Genomic DNA, 19,984 nt, shown 5'->3' with positions numbered 1-19,984 from the left:
ACGGACAGCATCGAAGGCATGTCCACTGCCTCGGTGCACTCCACCGGGGGCGACCTCGTGTCAGAGTATTCCCGTGTGGTGGAGGCACGGCCCGAAGGCTTGGAGGGCTTAGCCGGGGCTGTAAGCATGGGGCTTGCACCATGCGTCGACGTTGTCCCCGAGGCTGGCTTCTTCGATGTTACGGAACCTGAAGAGGTAAGAGGGGACTTACCCGGAGCCGAGGCTTTCTGTTGTCCCGAGGACTTCGGAGTCGAGTCTCGAGGCGATGCTGAGGTATCCGGGGCCGACCTCGAGGCCGAGGTGGAGGGTTGGTCCGGGGTGAAGAGATCCGCCATGCGGGCTTTTCTTCGACGGAGGGCCCGGTTCTGGAAAGTAGCACACTGGGGGCAGGAGTCGGTTGGATGAGCCGCCCCCAGGCAGAGAATGCACCGGCGATGCGGATCTGTGAGGGAAAGAAGCCGCTCACACCGGGTGCACTTTTTAAAGCCGGTCAAAGGCTGGGACATTAAATCGAAAGTAGCCGCGGCTCGATTAGCCACGCGGCCACGGGGACCCGGAAGCCTCCGGGTCGTCAAAAACGAAACAGGAATCAAGTTAAAAGGTAAAGAATTCGCGCACAGCGACTTAATCGTGAAAAAACAAGAAAAAATTGCGGTGCTAGAAGGCAGTTGGGGCAGAGCCTGAAAAACACGACTTCTAGGCTCAGCGGAAAATTTTGAACTGGAGACCACGAGGGGATGCACCCCCTAGTGGAGCAGGAAGGCACGCATGCGTGGAGCAGCAGAGCAAACTTAAATCTTCAATCAAGTTTGCTTGAAAATGCTTCCGCATCGGGGCTCCGTAGATGACGTCACCCACATGTGAGAATATCATGCCTGCTTGTCCTGGGATAAATGCTATTGCAGCTTAGTAAAAGAAGCCCTTAATTTTCCCACCACCAAATTTCCCCGACCCGCCCGGCTACTTTTTCATGCCACCCAGCTGGAAAAAATTTCTGGGGAGAACACTGTACAATATGTAAAGCAGCTAGAATTGTAATACATTCTAAGTATAGGACAGTTTTTTGGCATTTATGGTATGGGTAATTGTAGTAGGGAGATAAGATCTTACATAGTTTCGCTGAGTCTGCACCTCGAGACTTAGTTCTGCCTGTAAGTCAAGTGGAGGGCACATTCAGTGTGGCAGAATAATTTTGCTGAGGTAAAAACAGAGGTTAGGTGTGTGTTCGCAAGTCAGGTAAAGAGGTGGGTTTTTACCACTTTCCTGAAGTTTAGTAAGCCTGTCAGTGATCTAATGGTTGGTGGGATTGCATTCCATAATTTGGGTAGAAGTGTGAGTAGGAGTTTTTGTGGGCACTTTCTAGGAGGGTCTGTGCCGTGGGGTGGACAATTTTTTTTTTTCAACTTGGGATCACAGGAGTCGGTTGGGGATGTAGATAGTTTTTTTTGCCATGTAGGATGAGACCATTCTGTTGAAGAATTTGAAAGCTAGTGTAAGAGTTTTATTTTATTTTTTTTACTCATTTATCCAATTATTACAAGTAAAACTACTTGTTCAAGAAATACAGAAATCATAACACCTTAAGAAGAAAAAAAAAGAAATAAATCAAGAAAAAATTAAGGGAAACATCTCAGACCTCAATAATCTGCTGAGGAGGAATGGAAAAATAAGGGAGAATTAATACAAATTACATCTAAGTAAATAATGACACATTTGCAAGGATATATTAAAAGAAAAGTGGCTCCTAATCTCTTCGTTTCTTCTCTCATGGTTAGAAACTGTGTGGCTGGCGCCAAGCTCCAGAATGCGCTGCTTGGTATCCTGTGATTCTGTGATGGGAGATTGAACTTTAAGAAAATGTTGAAAATGCAATTATTTGTCAGTGCCTTACTGTGCTAATGCTATTCTCTGTTAATGTTTTCCTGTCCAATAAATGAATTTAAGGGATCTTGTGTTTCCATCTTAAAAGAAGATTTTAATAATGATACCATTAGTTAATGTCTTCTTGTGTTTGTCTTGTTGAAACATGTTTAGCATTTCTTAAATATGTATGCATGTAATTTTGTAAACCGCATAGTTATTATGTGGTATTTAAAATTTTAAATAAATAAATTTACCTGGGTAGATTTAGAAACATCAGGATAGATTCAGAGTTTCTTAACACAAAATAGGATGCCTCCCTTTTTGAAATAAATTTTCATTACCAAATTTAAATCTTGTTCGAAAACAAAATTCACAATTAGAGTTGCTCTCTCTTTGAGTTCAGATAATGATTCTTTTTTTTTAGTCAAGGTCTATTTATTAAAATTTTTTGCATATATCACATTCTTCAAGAATTGTAGTAAGGTTTTACAAGTTGTCTTCACCCAGGACATTTTGCTTCAGGTCTCCAGATTTTTTTGCTCCTTGGAAAAGATAAGTAATAGGCTTTATTTATAGAATGTTGTCTGGAGGAAAATTTAAATTTTCTATTAAGAATTTTTTGAAAACATCAACTGGAGACATTGCTTGAATCTTTGGGCAATTTAAAACGCCTGCTAAAGTTCTCAGTCTACTCAATTTTGCGACAAATGGAGTTTTTATCTTTTGTAATCTGGACTACATAATTTTTCAAGGAACCAGTCTCTTCCTGAATCTTGTCCATGCACTCCTGCTTTACCATAACTATAGTATTAGAGAAAGTATCTACCTTGGAAACAAGTTGCTCCATAACTTTAGCCGTTTTCTCCACAGCAACACCCACCTTCCTAATGGCTGCAAGAAGTATTTCCAGGGTGACTCCAGGAATTTCTATCGAGTCTCCAGCTCCTTCAGCATATCCTTTAATCAGCTGTAAATCGGGAATTGAGGCTCCTCCTACTTCCAGCTCCGAGGTCTCCTTGTCCACCATCTCAGGGCAGGAATCACCACTTCGTCCCTCTGCTGGACAAAGAGGGACGGAGATTGTCGGAGGCGACAAAGAAATATCTTGACCCAGGGAGGCGAGCTCTCCCTCACTCATTCCTCCAGCGGAATCAGCTCCCCATGGTTCACGCCGGGAGTTGGCCGAGTCTTGACACTCAAAGAAATGCTGTAGCGTCAGCTGCAACAGAGGAGGTAAGAGCTGTCTGTTTCGCAGCCCTCACCATACCCTAACATTTAGTATGCGGTAGTGCTGCCCGATTCACGATTCGAATCGGTTCACCTCGGATGAATTGATTTGAATCGATTCAAAACAACAACAACAACAAAAAAAAAAAATCGGCTACCCGATTCGGCTGACTCTCCCCCCTTGTCCCCTAAAGCAGGAGTGGCAGCGCTGCTCTTGCTGGCCGGCCGCTGCTGCACCTGCTTTAGAGGGCAAGGGGGGAGGGTCAGTCGGGAAGTGCTGCTGTCGGCTTCCCCCCCCTGGCATCTTGTTCCCTCCCCGGTGTCTGGCTTCCCCCCCCAGGCCTCCCTGCACAGTTTACCTTTGAGGAGCAGCCTGCAGACAAGATTGCGGTGCTAGCAATCTTTGCACTGCTTCAGAGCTGTTTCCTCCGCCGCGATCCTGCCTCTGATGTCAGAGGAGGGGCGGAACCGCGGCAGAGGAAACAGCTCTGAAGCAATGCAAAGATCGCTAGCACCGCGATCTTCTCTGCAGGCTGCTCCTCAAAGGTAAATGGTGCGGGAAGGCCAGGGGGGAAGCCAGACACCAGTGGGAGGCCAGGGGGGAACACGCAGGCCTTCTGGGGGGGGGTAAGCAGTCCTTTGGGGTGGGACAGGCCTTCAGGGGGGACAGGCAGGCAGGCCTTCATGGGTGTGAATTCATTATCCTCTCCAAACTAGACTACTGCAATGCCATCTACTTAAGCCTATCAAAAAAAAAGTCTTCAAAGACTCCAGCTAATCCAGAATACTGCAGCCAAGTTGATCTTTGCAAAACGCAAGTCTGACCATGTCTCCCCACTCCTAGCCAAACTTCACTGGCTCCCAGTGATTTCCAGAATCCATTTCAAATGCTCCTGCCTGGCTTTTAAGACCATTCACGGCTTCCTTCCTCCCTTAATCCCACTATCTTATAACTCCTCGAGTCCTGACTCTACCAGACCCGCCCAAAGGTATAAACTATCCTTCCCCTCTCTACACGGTATTCTCTATGCAGGCAAACTGGGAAAATCCCTTCTCTTCAGAATCACAGGTCTTTGGAACGACCTTACTACCCCGCTGCGGAACCTGGGCTCCCTCCAATTATTCCGCAAGCAACTGAAAACCTGGCTTTTCACTAAAATGTAATTCTATCCCCCCTTACTCCTCTCTTCTATATATAAGTTCATGTAAATCTTTTTTTTCCTTCTCTTCCTATATTTTAAGTTCTTGTAAACCGTGCCGAGCTCAACATCCATGGAGATGATGCGTTATATAAACTTAAGGTTTAGTTTAGTTTAGAATATGTCAGATTTGAAACGTGTATCCTGCCAGAGCTGGTGTTAAGACTGCAAACGTGAGCTAGGATTTAACAGAGAGAGGAAAAGTCTTTTTTTGTTTATTTTGTTTACACCACAGTGCCAGTATGGTTTAGAAGGCAAAGGGAGTAAAGAGGCTATAAAATAAACCCACCAGGATGTTTGAAAAAAAAACAAAAAAAAAAAACACAACACCCAATTGGGCAGGAAAATCGAATCGAAAAACCAATTCAATAGGCAAAATTTTTTTTCCTGAATCGGGCAGTACTAGTATGCGGCACAGTGAAGAAAAGACGCTTACCATAGCAATTTTGAGGTGAAATAGAAGAAACTTTCACAGAGAATTTTCTAACTCAGTCAAAACCATCCGTTTCTTAATGGGTAGACAATGTACAGCAGCCAGAGATGGAACGACTGAGTCGCGAATAGACAGGTTCTTCAAAAGGCAAACTGCTGCATTTTGTACACGTTGCAATCTTTGTAGGAGCATTACAGATAGTCCCAACAAGCAGTGTATTACAGTAGTCCAGGGGTAGGGAACTTCATATTCCAGTCGGGTTTTCAGGATTTCCCCAATGAATATGCATGAGATCTATTTGCATTCACTGCTTTCAATGCATATTCATTGGGGAAATCCTGAAAACCCAACTGGAATATGGCTCTCGTGGACCGGAGTTCCCTACCCCTGCAGTAGTCCATGCATGATAAGACATAGGCGTAGAGCAGTTGGGTGAATTCTCCTTCTAAGAAGTATGGACGAATTTTCCGTAGTTGGCGTAGGTAGCAGAAAGAGGTTGCTACTACCTGTGAGACATGGCTCATTAATAATAGGTATGCATCTAGGTTGATTCCAAGGCTGCGTACTTGATCCTTAGCTGTAAGGTGTTAAGTACATCTGCACCACAGTATGGCTGGGAAATATTGTATCACCAAAGCTGTTACTCAGGTTACAACTTCTGTCTCTGTGCCGACAGAAAATGTTACCTAGGCAGAGGGAGTGGTTCCATTTGCAAGCTTTTTTCAGCTTGACTCTCATGAAGGAAGTACAGGAACTGAGAGAGGAGGTAGAAAGACTAAGAAGCATCCGTGAGAATGAGAGGTACATTAATGAAATGGTACATGAGGTGTCAAAGATTTCCAGCAGTGGGGGAAAAGGCTGTGCTGAGGGAAGACAGCTGGTCTCAGATTAAGGAACACTGCAAGATTGGTACTGTGGCTCCCCATGCCCTTGAACTGAAGAACCGGTATGCTGTTCTGGAAGTAGAGGAGATGAGAGCATCCCAAAGAGAGGAAGAACCAAAGCTTGAAATCCCAAAAATTACTGGATACATGACCACTAAGAAGCGTAAGGTAGTGGTAGTTGGCGATTCCCTTCTGAGGGGTACAGAAGCATCCATCTGCAGACCAGATACGATGTCACGAGATATGCTGTCTGCCTGGTGCCAAAATCCAAGATGTTAGGGAAAACTTGCCAAGACTCATCAAGCCTGATGACTATTATCCTATACTGCTCATCCACATTGGCATTAACGATTCTGTTAGGTACCTCTATGAACGTATGAAAAGCGACTTTGTGGCTCTGGGAGAGAAGGTGAAGCAGACAGCTACACAGGTGGTATTCTCGTCCATCCTTCCTGTTGAGGGTAAAAGCCAGGGCAGAGAAGCTCGAATCCTGGAGATGAATGCGTGACTACATTGATGGTGTCGTCAAGAGTGTTTTGGCTACCTGGACCATGGGATGATTTTCCAAGGGCTGCTGAATAGGGATGGTGTGTATCTATCAAAGAAGGGAAGAAGTGTCTTTGGCAGAAGAATGGCTAATCTACTGAAGAGGGCTTTAAACTAGAAGTGATGGGGCAGGATGATCAACGCCGCCAGGTGAGTATAAGTCCTAAGGTAAGTAAATCACTGAATACCTCTACACAGATGGGAAAGGGGGCAATGTCTGGAAAGTAGTATACACTTCTCCTTCAATATTCGCGGGGGTTAGGGGCACAGCCGGCCCACGAATATTAAAAAACCACGAATAATATTCGGGCTGGTTCTGACCCACCCCCCGCCTTCCCCCAGAATCCTGGACCTTACCTTAAGCCCTCTGAGAAACTCGCTTTGATAAATGAGCATTTTGGATTACAAGCTTGCTCCTGGAACGGATTATGCTCGTAATCCAAGGTAATCCATGTAGAAGCTGATAAAGAAAAGGCTGAATTGCTTAACAAATATTTCTGTTCTGTATTCACAGCTGGAGCACCAGGAGCAAGGCCACAGAAGACAAACATGAATAGGTATGGAGGAGTGGTAGACCCTGATCGATTTTCAGAGGGTTGTGTTCGTGAGAAACTAGCTAAAATAAAAGCAGACAAAGCGATGGGGCCGGATGGTGTACATTCGACGGTGCTGAAGGAACTTAGGGAAGTTTGGTGGCTCCACTGACTGACCTTTTCAATTAGTCTCTAGAGTAGAGAGTTGCGCGGGGACAGAAATCCCACCTGTCCCCACCCGTCCCTATAAACTTCAGAAATAGTTATTTCGTATAATTATGCTACTGAATTAAAGGCTCTGGTAGAGACCCATTTACAAATAAGACACTTTATTAATTTGGAAATATTAATTGTGAAGAATACATACTTTGTAAACGGGTTTCTACCAGAGCCTCTAATGTAAATATAAACTAGAAATACTCAGCTGATGAGGACCCCCAAGCTTTCAGCTGAGGACTTCCTCTGCAGTTGGCCGGGGGTCCCTTTTACCAAGCTTGGCAGACAGCAGTAGCGTCCCCGAGTCACAGATGCTGGCACCTCAGTGGCTCATGGATGCTGCCAGCGACTGCTGCGCTTGGTGGAGGGGAGTTTTGGCCGTTTCTAGAGGAGGTCCTCTCTGCTGGCGGTGCTTGGGGATCCCCACCAGCCACAGCAAGGGTCAGCAAGTACTTAACACTGTAGAAATAAAACCAGAAATGCATTTCCTTTTCTTTTGAACACAATACAAAGAAATCTGCTATATACATTTCCCAAAGCTAATATATTTTTACCTTTGTTGTCTGTTATTTTTCCATCAAGTTGGTCCAGTTTCATTTTTCCATTTTCCCATCTTCTGTAAATTCTTGTTGCTGTCCATTGGTCCTGCTATCCTACCATGATCCAGCATTTATCCCTTTCTCATCTTTCATGCCTGCCCACCAGCCCCATGCTCAACATTTCTCCTTCTGTTCTATCACCCCTCTCCAACACCATGCCATATCTCTCCCTCCATTCCCTTCACCACTATGTCCAACATTCCTCCCTCTTGCATCCCTTTCAATCTGTCCCACTGTTCCCTTTTCACATCCTATATTCGAGTATTACAGTATGTACTTTTTTATTCTGATATTTGTGGCAGTGTGAGGGGGTCAGTGATCACTGGCAGAATGTGTGGGCGTCTTTACGTTGTCTCTGCAGTGATTATCTGGTCACTTTTTGCCACTTATATCTGCTTTTACAACATCTAAGTCACAATGTATAAATTTGGTCCAGAAAGTCTCATGGAACATTCGATTATCCCTGCAGACTTACTAATTCTAAGTCGGCCCTTATCCCACCCTAAACACTCCTCCAGATACGCTTTTCAGTTCTGGACACACAGCAGAGTTCAGAAGCTTAAGAAGTCCCTGGATATATATAGAAATTCAGTTTAACAGCACTTGGATGACCTGTCTTTTAGGTCCTCCAAGTGCCAACTTTAGCAGGTTTTTAGACTTGTTTAAGTTTTGATTATGAGCCCTTAATATTTTTTAACTAGGAAATCAAGACATTTTGTATCCATTTCATTTAGTTCCATGTTGTCAAAAATATTTTAAACAATAGTGTACTTTTTTTTCCACTTTTGTCTTAGATAGAGGTTTATTAAGAAAAACAAATAAAAACAAGCACATCTTAAATGTCTTAAAGCAAACTGCCAACTTACAATTTCAGATCGTCCATCTCTACAAGCATTTTGAAACCTTGCTTGTCTTTCTTCATGAGGTCTATCCCTGAATCCTGTGTATTTTATCTATGAAAAAACAGCAGCTAATATGAGAAAATAGTCTTAAGACCATTACTCTATTAAAAAAAAAAAAGCTTAAAAAATAAAAAGGGCAGTGCTCATCTATTAGATACTACAACACAATGAAACCACAAACCAGAGAGAAAGATTCTGGGCACTCTAATCTGAATTTCTGTTTAAAAGCGATTTACAAGTGAAGAGGCCCATACAAAAAATTGGGAAATTACAAATAAACATGCTAAACATAGCTTCCTATGAGATTATCTTTTTTTCAATTAACAATAGTGTTTCAGCTCAGCCATTTCTTGATAAAAACTCATATCGCCTGAAACAAGTTAAAAAGTTATTTTCCTCTTAAATTTATATAGGTTATTTGAAAATTTTTGTAGTCTAAAGAAAAATGTAATCCTATGCGGTAGCGATGCAGAGATTTATTTGCTTACACGGATGAATTCAGGGAGTTTTGTTTTACTTATTGGAAGTTTTTTAAAAATTGCATATTGTACTCAAAAGTTACCTTCCATCTTCTGTTGTTATGCGCCCATCTCCCTCGAAACACTTGTACACAAACTTTGTTAAAGCAACTCAGCGACTTCAAAACTAACAGTGGGAGGACGGCCAAATAATCCTGGATTGAGATAAATCCACGCGTGTCCCCCACACTCATCCACGGTCTGGAAGCTCTTAACTAACTTAATCTCCTTCCTTCTTTTGCCTTACCTCGCACTCGCGGCTTAACTTCCTGAAGAATTCTTCGTTCTCGAATTTGCTCCTCTGATCTGGAACGACCCGCGGCATACTCGAACCTCACAGGACGCGGCCACTGCGCCCTGCCTAAGAAAGTGAACAGCGAAGTTGGCTGCAACTATAGCCGGTGCTCCAAAGCCCACACAGAAAGAGACAACAGCTTATTCCGCAATCCCGCGTTAATACTATATCGGAATCTAGCGATTTAGCCTTCTTCTACCCGCTCTTTCGCTAGTCGTCGGTTTGCTAAGCAGGGACGACTAGGCAAGAACAGTACAGACTAACCTCGCGCGGTGCGTCCCAGGATGCACCGGGCGGGGTCAGACACCGCCATTTTAGAATATGATGGACACAGGAGGAGAACGGGCATTGCTCGTTTTTTTCATGATGTCCATTAGACATCAGGGATATTTTGGGCAGTGCCTGGGGGTTGGGGGTCCATGAGATACTTGATAGAGAATGGAAGAAGGGACACATTTTTTTCCTTGTCCCTGCAGGAACTCAATTTTCCCCGTCCACTCTCCGCTAGTTTTGTTACTGTGCCCGTTCCATTACTACAAGCTCTGCCTTAATTGTACAAGCCTCCCATACTTATGATTTTAAAGTGTGGACAGAAAAAGACATTGCAGGGAATGAAAAATGGATTTTAGGGTGCTAAGTGCATTTACCAGTGCAATAGGTGAGATGTTCTAATCTAGACCGGTGGTCTCAAACTCAGGGCTTGCCAGATACTATTTTGAGGCCCTCGGTATGTTTATCCTAATCACAAAAGTAAAATAAAACAATTTCTTGATCATATGTTTCTTTAGCTATAAATTACAATATTATTATTAAGACAGCCAAAAGGAAATTTTTCTCCCCTCATAAACTTTCCTCCCGTTTTTTGAGTTGAATAAATGAAACTGGAATGGATATACCTAATATGACCATTTATTTTTTTCATCAAAACGGGACATCTATTAATTGTCAGTCCTGCCCCCAATCCCACTCCCAATTTCTTCCATTCATTTTTCATGTACACATAATATCTTATTAATTCATAATGGTAACCATAAAATAAAAAAAAAACAAAGCACACTATACGCAGAGAAAATGTTAATTATCATTTATATTTGGGGAGTTGAAAAGATGTCAAGGCAGATGACTTTAAAATATGCAATGTCACCTCAGTAACTATAGAAAAATAGACAAATACAGTGCAAAATATAGACAGCAGATATAAATTCTCAAAACTGACACATTTTGATCACTAAATTGAAAATAAAATCATTTTCCTACCTTTGCTGTCTGGTGATTTCATGAGTCTCTGGTTGTGTTTCCTTCTGACTGTGCATCCTTTCTTTCTGTACTCAGGCCCAATTGTCCCTTTTTATTCCCTCCCTCCTTCCTTCCTATGTCCGTAGTGCCCCCAGTGCCCCCTTCCCATGTCCTTAGTACCCTCAGGGCCTCCTTCCTATGTCCCCCTCACTGCCTTCCAGCCTTTGTCCCACCCCCAAAGCCAGCCTGCCTGCCTACCTCCTTCCCTCCCTGCTGCGCAAAAATAAAAAAAGCCTCCTTCCCTCCAGCGCCCAATTCAACCCTCCCCCCAGTCCGCCGCCGCTGCTGGTTGCCAGCCTCTCTCCATACCTCCCTCCAGCGTCGATTCAAACCTGCCGCTGCTGCTGCTAATTACCACCCAGAAGCCTTCTTCATGACATCAATTCTGACATCGGAGAGGAAGTTCTGGGCCAGACAATCTCTGCTTGGCTGGCCCGGAACGTCCTCTCCGACCTCAGAATTGACATCGGGAAGAGGCTTCTGGGTGGCAATTAGCAGCAGCAGGGGGGGTTGTTGAATCAGCACTGGAGGAAGGCTTATTTTTATGCGCAGCATGGAGGAAGCGATCGCTTGTTCCGTTGTCCCCACACACAGCTTCAGGACGCTGTCCCTGAAAACAGGACATTTTGGCATCCCAAAGTTGTGTGTGGGGACAACGGGGATCTAAAAACGGGATGGTTCCGTTCAAAACGAGACGTATGGTCACCTTAGATATACCTGACTCAGCTTGGGAATACCTATGGTGATCTCTCTACAAGTCTTCCAAATCGGCATCCACCATCCAATCTCATTTCTCTTCCTCCATAGAGCCTTGTGGACTCCTGTTCATTCCCATCTAATTAATACTACAATGTCTAAATTTTACTGGTCATGTGGTTCCCAGATAGGTTACTTGAAGCACCTCATTAATGTTCATACCTACATAAATATTGGAATGATGTCTGGTCTACTATATCGATTATCCTTCATATTTCTGAACCCTTAACTCTGAGTATTGTCTTGCTGAAAGGAACCTACTTTACTTCTACACTCTCAGATCTCTCCTGTCAATTACTAATACTCTTTTGACTACAGCTGTTAAAGATATCTGTACATTCTGGAACATAAGAATTGCCGCTTCTGGGTTTGACCAGTGGTCCATCATGCCCAGCAGTGCACTCACGTGGCAGCCCTCCGGTCAAAGACCAGCGTCCTAACCAAGACTAGCCTTATCAGCATATGTCCTTGTTCAGCAAGAACTTATCTATCTTTGTCTTGAATCCCCGGAGGGTGTTTTCCCCTATGACAGACTCCAGAAGAGCATTCCAGTTTTCTACCACTCTCTGGGGGAAGAAGAACTTCCTTACATTTGTACGGAATCTATCCCCTTTCAACTTTAGAGAGTGCCCTCTCGTTCTCCCTACCTTGGAGAGGATGAACAACCTGTCCTTATCTACTAAGTCTATCCCCTTCAGTACCTTGTTTCGATCATGTCCCCTCAATCTCCTCTGTTTGAGGGAGAAGAAGCACATTTTCTCTAATCTTTTGCTGTACGGCAGTTCCTCCAACCCCTTAACCATCTTAGTCGCTCTTCTCTGGACACTTTCGAGCAGTACTGTGTCCTTTTTCATGTACGGCAGCCAGTGCTGGACGCAGTACTCCAGGTGAGGGCGCTCCATGGCCCAGTACAGCGGCATGATAACCTCTGATCTGTTCGTGATCCCCTTCTTTATCATTCCTAGCATTCTGTTAGCCCTTTTCGACGCCGACGCCACACATTGCATGAACAGCTTCATCGATTTGTCGATCAGAAGTCCCAAATCCCTTTCCTGGGAGATCTCTCCAAGTACCGCCCCGGACATACTGTATTTGTGCATTAGATTTTTGTTACCGACATGTATCACTTTACACTTGTCCACGTTAAACCTCATCTGCCATGTCGATGCCCATTCCTCAAGCCTGATTATGTCACGTTGCAGATCTTCACAATCCCCCTGTGTCTTCACTACTCTGTATACTTCATATCGTCCGCAAATTTAATCACCTCGCTCGTCGTACCTATGTCCAGATTGTTTATAAAGATGTTGAAGAGTACGGGTCCAAGCACCGAGCCCTGCGGCACCCCACTGGTGACGCTCTTCCAGTCCGAATATTGTCCATTTGCCCCCACTCTTTGTTTCCTATGCTCCAGCCAGTTTCTAATCCATGTGACTATTTCACCCTCGATTCCATGGCTCACAATTATCCGAAGTAGTCATTCATGTAGAACCTTGTCGAACGCCTTCTGAAAATCCAGATATACAATGTCGCCCTTGTCTATCTGCCTGTTCACTCCCTCGAAGAAGTGCAGCAAGTTTGTCAGACAAGATCTACCTTTGCTGAAACCGTGCTGGCTGGTCCTTATCAGACCGTGTCTGTCAAGGTGATCAATGATGCGGTCCTTTATCAGCGCTTCTACCATCTTTCCTAGTACTGAGGTCAGACTCACCGGTCTGAAGTTTCCCAGATCTCCCCTCGAACCTTTATTGAAGATTGGTGTAACATTCGCCACCTTTCAGTCCTCCCGAACCTTTCCCATTTTATTCGACAGATTGACTATTAGTTGAAGCAGTTCAGCTATGCCCCTTTCCGTTCCTTGATGACCCTCGGATGGATGCCATCCAGTCCTAGGGATTTATCGCTCTTGAGCCTATCAATCTGCCTGCATATCTCTTCTAAACCGTTAACCCTGTCAGTTTCCTGTTTTCACTTCCAGCATATAGCCTGATGGGTTCCTCTTCGGTAAAATACAGATGCAAAAAATGTGTTCAGTCTGTCTGCGATTGCTTTGTCCCCCTTTAGTGCTCCCTTTGTTCCTTGGTCATCCTTGGTTTCCTTCTCGGGTCGTTTCCCTTTAATATATCGAAAGAACGGCTTGAAGTTTTTTCTCTCCTTGGTTATTTTTTCCACGTAGTCTCTTTTGGTCCCTTATGTCACCTGCGTTGATGTTGTTTGTGCTTATTCCAGTTTTTGTCCATTTTTTATATTTTCCATTCCTTAAATGAGATTTTATTTTGTCACTGATCGTTCCCTGCACTACGGAAACCCGACACACAAGCCAATCTAAATAATTGGAGACCAACGCTGTGGCAGTACAACAGACAGCAGGCGTGTTCAGGCCCTGTCTCTTCCCCCGTTTGCTCCAACTTGCCCGCCGCAGACCGGCGGGTTAGCCTGGCTGGAAGCGGCTGATTATTGAGCCCTGCGACTACTCTTCCATCAGCGGCGGCGATTCAGCACGACTCCCGCACACACCTTGACATCGGGAGACCTCCTATGACCAGCCTACTCTCTCTTCCCGGCGCTGCAGATGCTTGTAGTGCTGGTGGAACTGACAACCGTTTCATGCACCGATGAAACAACGGCCCTGAACAGATCCTAGGCCGATGTTGGCCTTCATTCCAACTTTTTTACTTTAACCTATTCTGTCTTCTATCAGGTTTTCCCCTTCATTATCGCTCCATCTTTTCTTCCTATCTTGTTATTATTATTTTTTACTCGCTAAACCGGCAGAGCAAAGAGGAAGGGAATCATCATCTACCCTCCCCTCCCTGCCCTGCAAACCCGACCACCAATCCCGATTTCGGGGCCTTTTGCATTACCCCAAAGAATCGGCTGATCTGCTCTTCAACCCTTTGAAAAGGGCCATCAAGGGAGACTCAACCTTTTAAAGAATTTCTCATTTGTTTAGCCTAGAGCGCAATCTCGACTCTGCCTGTGTGAACTTGTTCTGTATTTCCACATGATCGATGCTGGCCACCTTAACGCTCCATCGGATATTGTCTCACTTACAGGTATGAATGTTATTCCACTAAGAGAAATTGTTCGGTTAATTTCCCTATGTCATCTCTGAGGAAATGGGCTGCTCTTAAAGATTACTTGCTGTTGAACTCTGAATCGTTTGCTAGCTCAACTGTTTCTAATGCATAATGATTGGTCCTGTATGCATAATATGTTTGCTGTATATATCCTTGGATGTTCCTGGTTTTATTTTATTCTTTTTTGATTGCTATATGAAAACTTTAATAAATAAACTAAGACTAAAAAAAAAAAAATAGTTTTTCCTCATGACATTAACTAAAGGGTTTGAGTTTGAGATCACTGTTCTAGACCACAGGGTTATTTCCCCATCCAGGGTTGCCAGATGGCAAAAATATTTCCAGCCAAACTCATGGCAAATAGTAGCCCAAAGGTAGCCCAACTTATGTCTGAGTAGCCCAAACAATTGCCGCTGAAAACATCTCTAATTTATCATACAAATATAAAATGTTTATTTATAAACTGCACATATCCCAAACAGTCCATAATGGCGTACAAAAGTCCAAACCTCAAATACAAAACATTCAAGAAACACACAATAAAAACAAGCACTTAACATAGAAGTCCTTCCCAAAATTAAAAGCTCTTCTTTGTATGCAACTTTCTAAATAAAAACTATAAAAAAAAAAAAGAAAAAAGAAAAAAGCTCTGGACATAATGGGCCAGATTCTGTATAGGACACACAGTCTCAGAAGCCACCTAAGCAGCTTTTGAGAACTGCACACGGGCATCCAATATAGAATCACATCTGCCCGCCTAACCACCATGATTCTCTAACCAGCATCCATGTCACAAGAGTTGGTTAGAGCAGTGTTTTTCAACCTTTTTACTCCTCTGGACTGGCAGAAATAAAAGAATTATTCTGTGGACTGGCATCGGTCCATGGACCGGCGGTTGAAGAACACTGGGCTAACTCATGGGCCAGACCCCGCCCATCTCTACCCAATCTCCACCCCAGACCCCGCCCCCATAATAGTACTAATTGCACCTTGCACGTCCCGTGCCTCATCTGGAAGCCTTCCCTCTGAAGTTGCAACATCAGAGAGAAGGCTTCCGGTTCAGGCACAGGATGCCCGTAGGAGCCACTGCCTGTGGCTTTGTGCATGAATCAGTTAGGAAGAGGGAGCTGGCTCGAAGATAACATTGCATTGATCGCACCATGGACCGGCGGTTGAAGAACACTGTTTTGGGCCTGATGCACATGCTGGCCCTGTGGACCAGCAGGAAATTTCTGTGGACCGGCACTGGTCCATGAACTGGTGGTTGAAGAACACTGGGTTAGAGAATCACGTTGCCCCCCATATGAAGACGACCAGCAGGAGGGATTCCCAGTCCTTCCTGCCAGGACCCCCAAAGCCCCCCCCCCAAATGTCCACGGCAGGAGGAGTGCCCTATTCCTCCTGCCTTAACCCCCCTCCCCCTGAAACATCCCCCAGCATGAGGGATACCGAATCCATTCACTTAGGTCCCAGAGTCCCTTTTATTTATTTTGTTTTTTTAACTGTCTTCCCAGAATCACCTATTTTACATTTTGTCCCCATCTGTCCCCTCCCCCTCCTGTCTCTATCCTGAGCTCCTCTCCATTCCTCTGCTTTCATCATCAGTAGAATAATGGGTACACCTCATTTCAAACTGATTGATAGGTGAGATAAGATAAGGATTGATCAATCAGCATACACTTATGGGTTAAGCCCCGCCACTCTACACTCAAACCCAGCCCACTTTCATACAACCCCGCCCTAGCCCCACCCACACCATGCCCACTTTTGCACAAGTCCTGCACAGCCCCCCACAACACGCCCCCGCCCCACCCACTCTCTGCCCATGCCCTGCCCCAGCCCACATCACCGGAAATGCACTTTCTGATGACATCACAGGAAATGGGTGTGTTTGACCCCGGAAATAAGCTTTCTGATGACGTCAGCGGAAATGGGTGTGCCTGCCATACCGGAAGTGCACATTCTGATGATCTAGGCGGAAACAGGGTAAATGAAGCACCGGAAATGCGCTTTTCTGATGAGACGGAAATGCATTTTCTGATGATGTTAGCAGAAACAGATTTAGTCAAACCCCCGGAAATAATGTGGCCAGAAAACAAATTATGGCTTTTATTATAACAGCCTTTTAGTTAAAAGACAGGTTTTAAGATCTAATTGTTAGAGCAGTGGATGCACTGCACAAGCAGCTCAAAAAAGAAAAAAGGCATCTAAAACTGCTTTTTATTTTTTTCTTTCCTGGTTTTTTTAGAGACAATTCAGTAGGAAACCTTAGTTAATGCGTGTGGAAAGGGTAACACCTCGATTGTCATGGTGACAACTGATAAGCTGGTTAATCATAAAGGTTCTTGCAGCACCTGATAAAGCCAAGGGGGCAGGTGTGTGTGTGTGTTTAAAACCTGTCTGAGCATGTACCTGCCTACTGGTATTGTCATAGTAATGTATGCCTTAGCTCTTTAACAAGCAGAAATAAAAATTTATGGGGAAAAACCACTCTCCCTAACTATCCATCTTAAACGACAGAGTTTAAGACATATTTTTTTATTTAGAGCTAGGTGAAGTTCAGAAGGAGCCATGGCTAAGACTTAGCTCTTTAACAAGCAGAAATAAAAAGGTCTGAAAAAATAAACAAACCTGTCTGAATATGTCCTGCCCTGTGGTGTTGTCATAGTGACGTAGGCCTTAGCTCTTTAACAAGCTGAAAAATCCCCCACTGTCTCTAACTATCCATGTTAAAGACAGAGTTTTAAGACATTTTTTTATTTTTTTATTTAGAGCAGGGGTGTCAAAGTCCCTCCTCGAGGGCCGGAATCCAGTCGGGTTTTCTGGATTTCCCCAATGAATATGCATTGAAAGCAGTGCATGCAAATAGATCTCATGCAGATTCATTGGGGAAATCCTGAAAACCCGACTGGATTCTGGCCCTCGAGGACCGACTTTGACACCTGTGATTTAGAGTGATGTTAACAGAGCTGACTGGAACAGGATACAGATGATGGAATCTTTATTGAAGCATATTTATTATGATCCAAATGCAGCAGGCAGCTATGGAGGCATTAACCCTCTACTTCAAACAACTAAAAAGAGCAATATTCCAGTCTGAAGAAAAGATGTGGTGGACTGGACCGCCAGGCAAAACACATACAGTTTACACAGACCTTCTAGAATCCATTTTAAAAGAAATAAAACAATTCGACATGTCAGCCTTTGCCCGTTATAACAGTGGTTACAAATACATCTTAACGGCAATAGATATCCTGTCAAAATATGCATGGGTCGTGAGTTTAAAAACAAAAACCGGTCACATAGTTACCAAAGCCTTTGAAACAATATTTAATTTAGGGCGTACACCTGAAAAAACTTCAAACATACAAGGGTAAAGAATTTTTAAATAAGTCTCTGAAGAATTTATTAAAACAAAAAGGTGTTTGCCATTTTGTGACCCATAACAATGTTAAAGCAGCTGTAGTGGAAAGATTTAACCGGACTTTAAAATCCAAAATGTGGCGCTATTTCACAGCTCATAATAGCTTTACTTATCAAGACATGCTGCAGGCTATAGTGCACAGCTATAATTATAGTTTTCACAGAACGATACAGGCGAGGCCTGTAGATGTGACACTCTCAAACTCTTTGCAGATTTGGAAAACAGTCTACATCAGTAACATCAAACGCGACTCTGTCAAGGATCTCTTAAAGAAAGGAGTCCATGTGAGGCTGTCAAAAGTTAAAGGAAAATTTGAGATAGGTTACGAGCAAACGTGGACAGATGAAATATTTATAATAAAAGATGTTTTAAACAGGGGTCAGAAAACAACATACAAGATATAGGATTATGATAGTGAAGCTATACAAGGTTCTTTTTATCCTGAATAATTGCAAAAAGTCACGCCGTTATAAGACAGAATTTATCATATCAAAAAGGTTCTAAAGGTAAAAGAAGGGTATAAGAACAAATTTTGTTTTGTGAAATGGAAGGGATGTCCTGATAAATTTAACAATTGGGTGAAGGTATCGGAGATTCAAGACATCTGATTTTGTCTTTTGAAAGCAACACAGAGAAAAAATATGAATGACAGTGGCTTTTTAATCACACTGCCTAGCTATGCTTTGGCAACTGTGTTTCCCGATAATACCAGCTCTAATTTTACCATACAAATAGCTAGGCCTTTGGACTTACAGGGGCTGTGGAAAGTGGGGCTGGTGGGAATACAATACCCCCTTACTTGGGAGAATATTAAGGAAGACCTAAAGTACGTTGTCACCTCTGGAGAAGGAAATGTACACCAACTTACAATCCAGAGAGGATATTATGTGACGATGGGGAGGTTATTGGAAATCATGAATCAATACATTAGAAGCGTCTATGAGTCTGCGATAGCACCAAGAATCATATATGACCCCAACACGTGAAGAATTCATGTAAAATCCAAGGATAAGAATGTTATTTCTGTAGAGGGTGATTTGGCAACCATTTTGAGGGTAAAGGCTAATGTTAATACACAGCATTCTCATTTCCCAGCGAATATCGAGGACGGCTTGTACACAGATATTGTAGAGCACAAGTTAGTAGGTGACAATTTTGTACAACTGTTGCACTGTGTTCCAGCTCTAGGGTCAACGGGTAAGTTTATCACCCTCACGTACGATAAACCACACTATGTCCTTGTGAACAAGTAGCACATTGACACTATCACATTTGAAATAAAGACGGATCAGAACAGGAACATCTCATTTCGTTACGGGAAAGTGATCCTTAAGCTTCACCTGCGACCCAGGAAGACTGTTGTTTTTTTTTAAATGTTGGTGACTAAAGATTACGGAGACCCCCAAAGCATACAAAAATTATTACACAGCACAAACCGGTTATGGGACTTTCAGGATATCACGGGGCCCCGGTCATGTACGGTGCCAGTGTAGGTGGCGTATTTCGTAGTCTCTTCAGAATAGCAATACCGCTTTTGAGAAGGGGTTTTGAAATTATTAAACCACATGTGAAAGGAGCCACAAAAAACATAGCCAAAGATGTCATGGGTCACGTCGCAAAACCGTTCTAAATAATAGTAATAATAGCAGAGCAGGCAGGGTCAGGACTGGCTGTGGTTAGATGAGCTGTTAAAAGAAAGAGGACCCAGCCTCAAGAGATTCTGCAAGGACCTCCAAAGCCTTTTAAAATAAAGAAACCCCAAGGTGACAAATCACAGAAGCTATCTGGCGGATCCAAGAAGAGAAGGGCCCGTTCTAGGAAACGTGATATATTCTAAAAAATACCCATGGCTTTTGTACACCATGGCTCTGAAGAATGCGTTAAATCAGAACTAGATTTGTTTGAGCTATCCCCAAACCAAACCAATATTGAAAAAAGCATTTATGTGGAAATATCACCATTATCCGCTTTATCGGAAACAGCACCTTTGGACTTCTACATAGCTGGGCACGGTGAAGACTACATTGATTTAAACAACATTCTCCTGCATCTGACTTGTAAAATTGTGAAAGAAGACATGGCAGCCTTTTGAAAATATTTTAGAAATGTGTTCTGAAGATTTAATGCAAAATGATGAAATGGTACTGAAATCTGTAAAAAACAAAAAACAAGTCTTGTGTATATCTTTTCAAAACCCGTTTCATACTCCCCAG

The 19,984-nt window shown here is 43.5% G+C and overlaps 1 protein-coding gene across 13 annotated transcripts in view; it reads right to left on the bottom strand.

Moving 5' to 3' along the window:
• The window catches only part of CBFB (core-binding factor subunit beta), a 650,211-nt gene extending 640,726 nt beyond the window's left edge, over positions 1 to 9,485 (bottom strand). For 10 of the 13 annotated variants that reach the window (XR_004539111.1, XM_033940717.1, XM_033940718.1 and 7 more), the window contains exons 1-2: positions 9,168 to 9,485; positions 8,367 to 8,453 (exon numbers count right to left, since the gene is read on the bottom strand). Coding sequence is in view for 12 of the 13 variants with exons in the window: in XM_033940717.1 (XP_033796608.1) it covers positions 8,367 to 8,453; positions 9,168 to 9,245 (165 nt within the window). In the remaining variant the exon portion in view is untranslated. The remainder of the gene's footprint in view (positions 1 to 8,366; positions 8,454 to 9,167) is intronic. The other 3 variants (XM_033940724.1, XM_033940725.1, XM_033940723.1) reach the window with 3 other exon arrangements.
• Positions 9,486 to 19,984: the final 10,499 nt, after the last annotated feature.

Source organism: Geotrypetes seraphini, chromosome 4, assembly GCF_902459505.1.
Source record: "Geotrypetes seraphini chromosome 4, aGeoSer1.1, whole genome shotgun sequence".
Lineage (NCBI taxonomy): Eukaryota > Metazoa > Chordata > Amphibia > Gymnophiona > Dermophiidae > Geotrypetes > Geotrypetes seraphini.
Note: the sequence above shows the minus strand (reverse complement) of the source record. Positions and strands in the feature narration are given on the sequence as shown.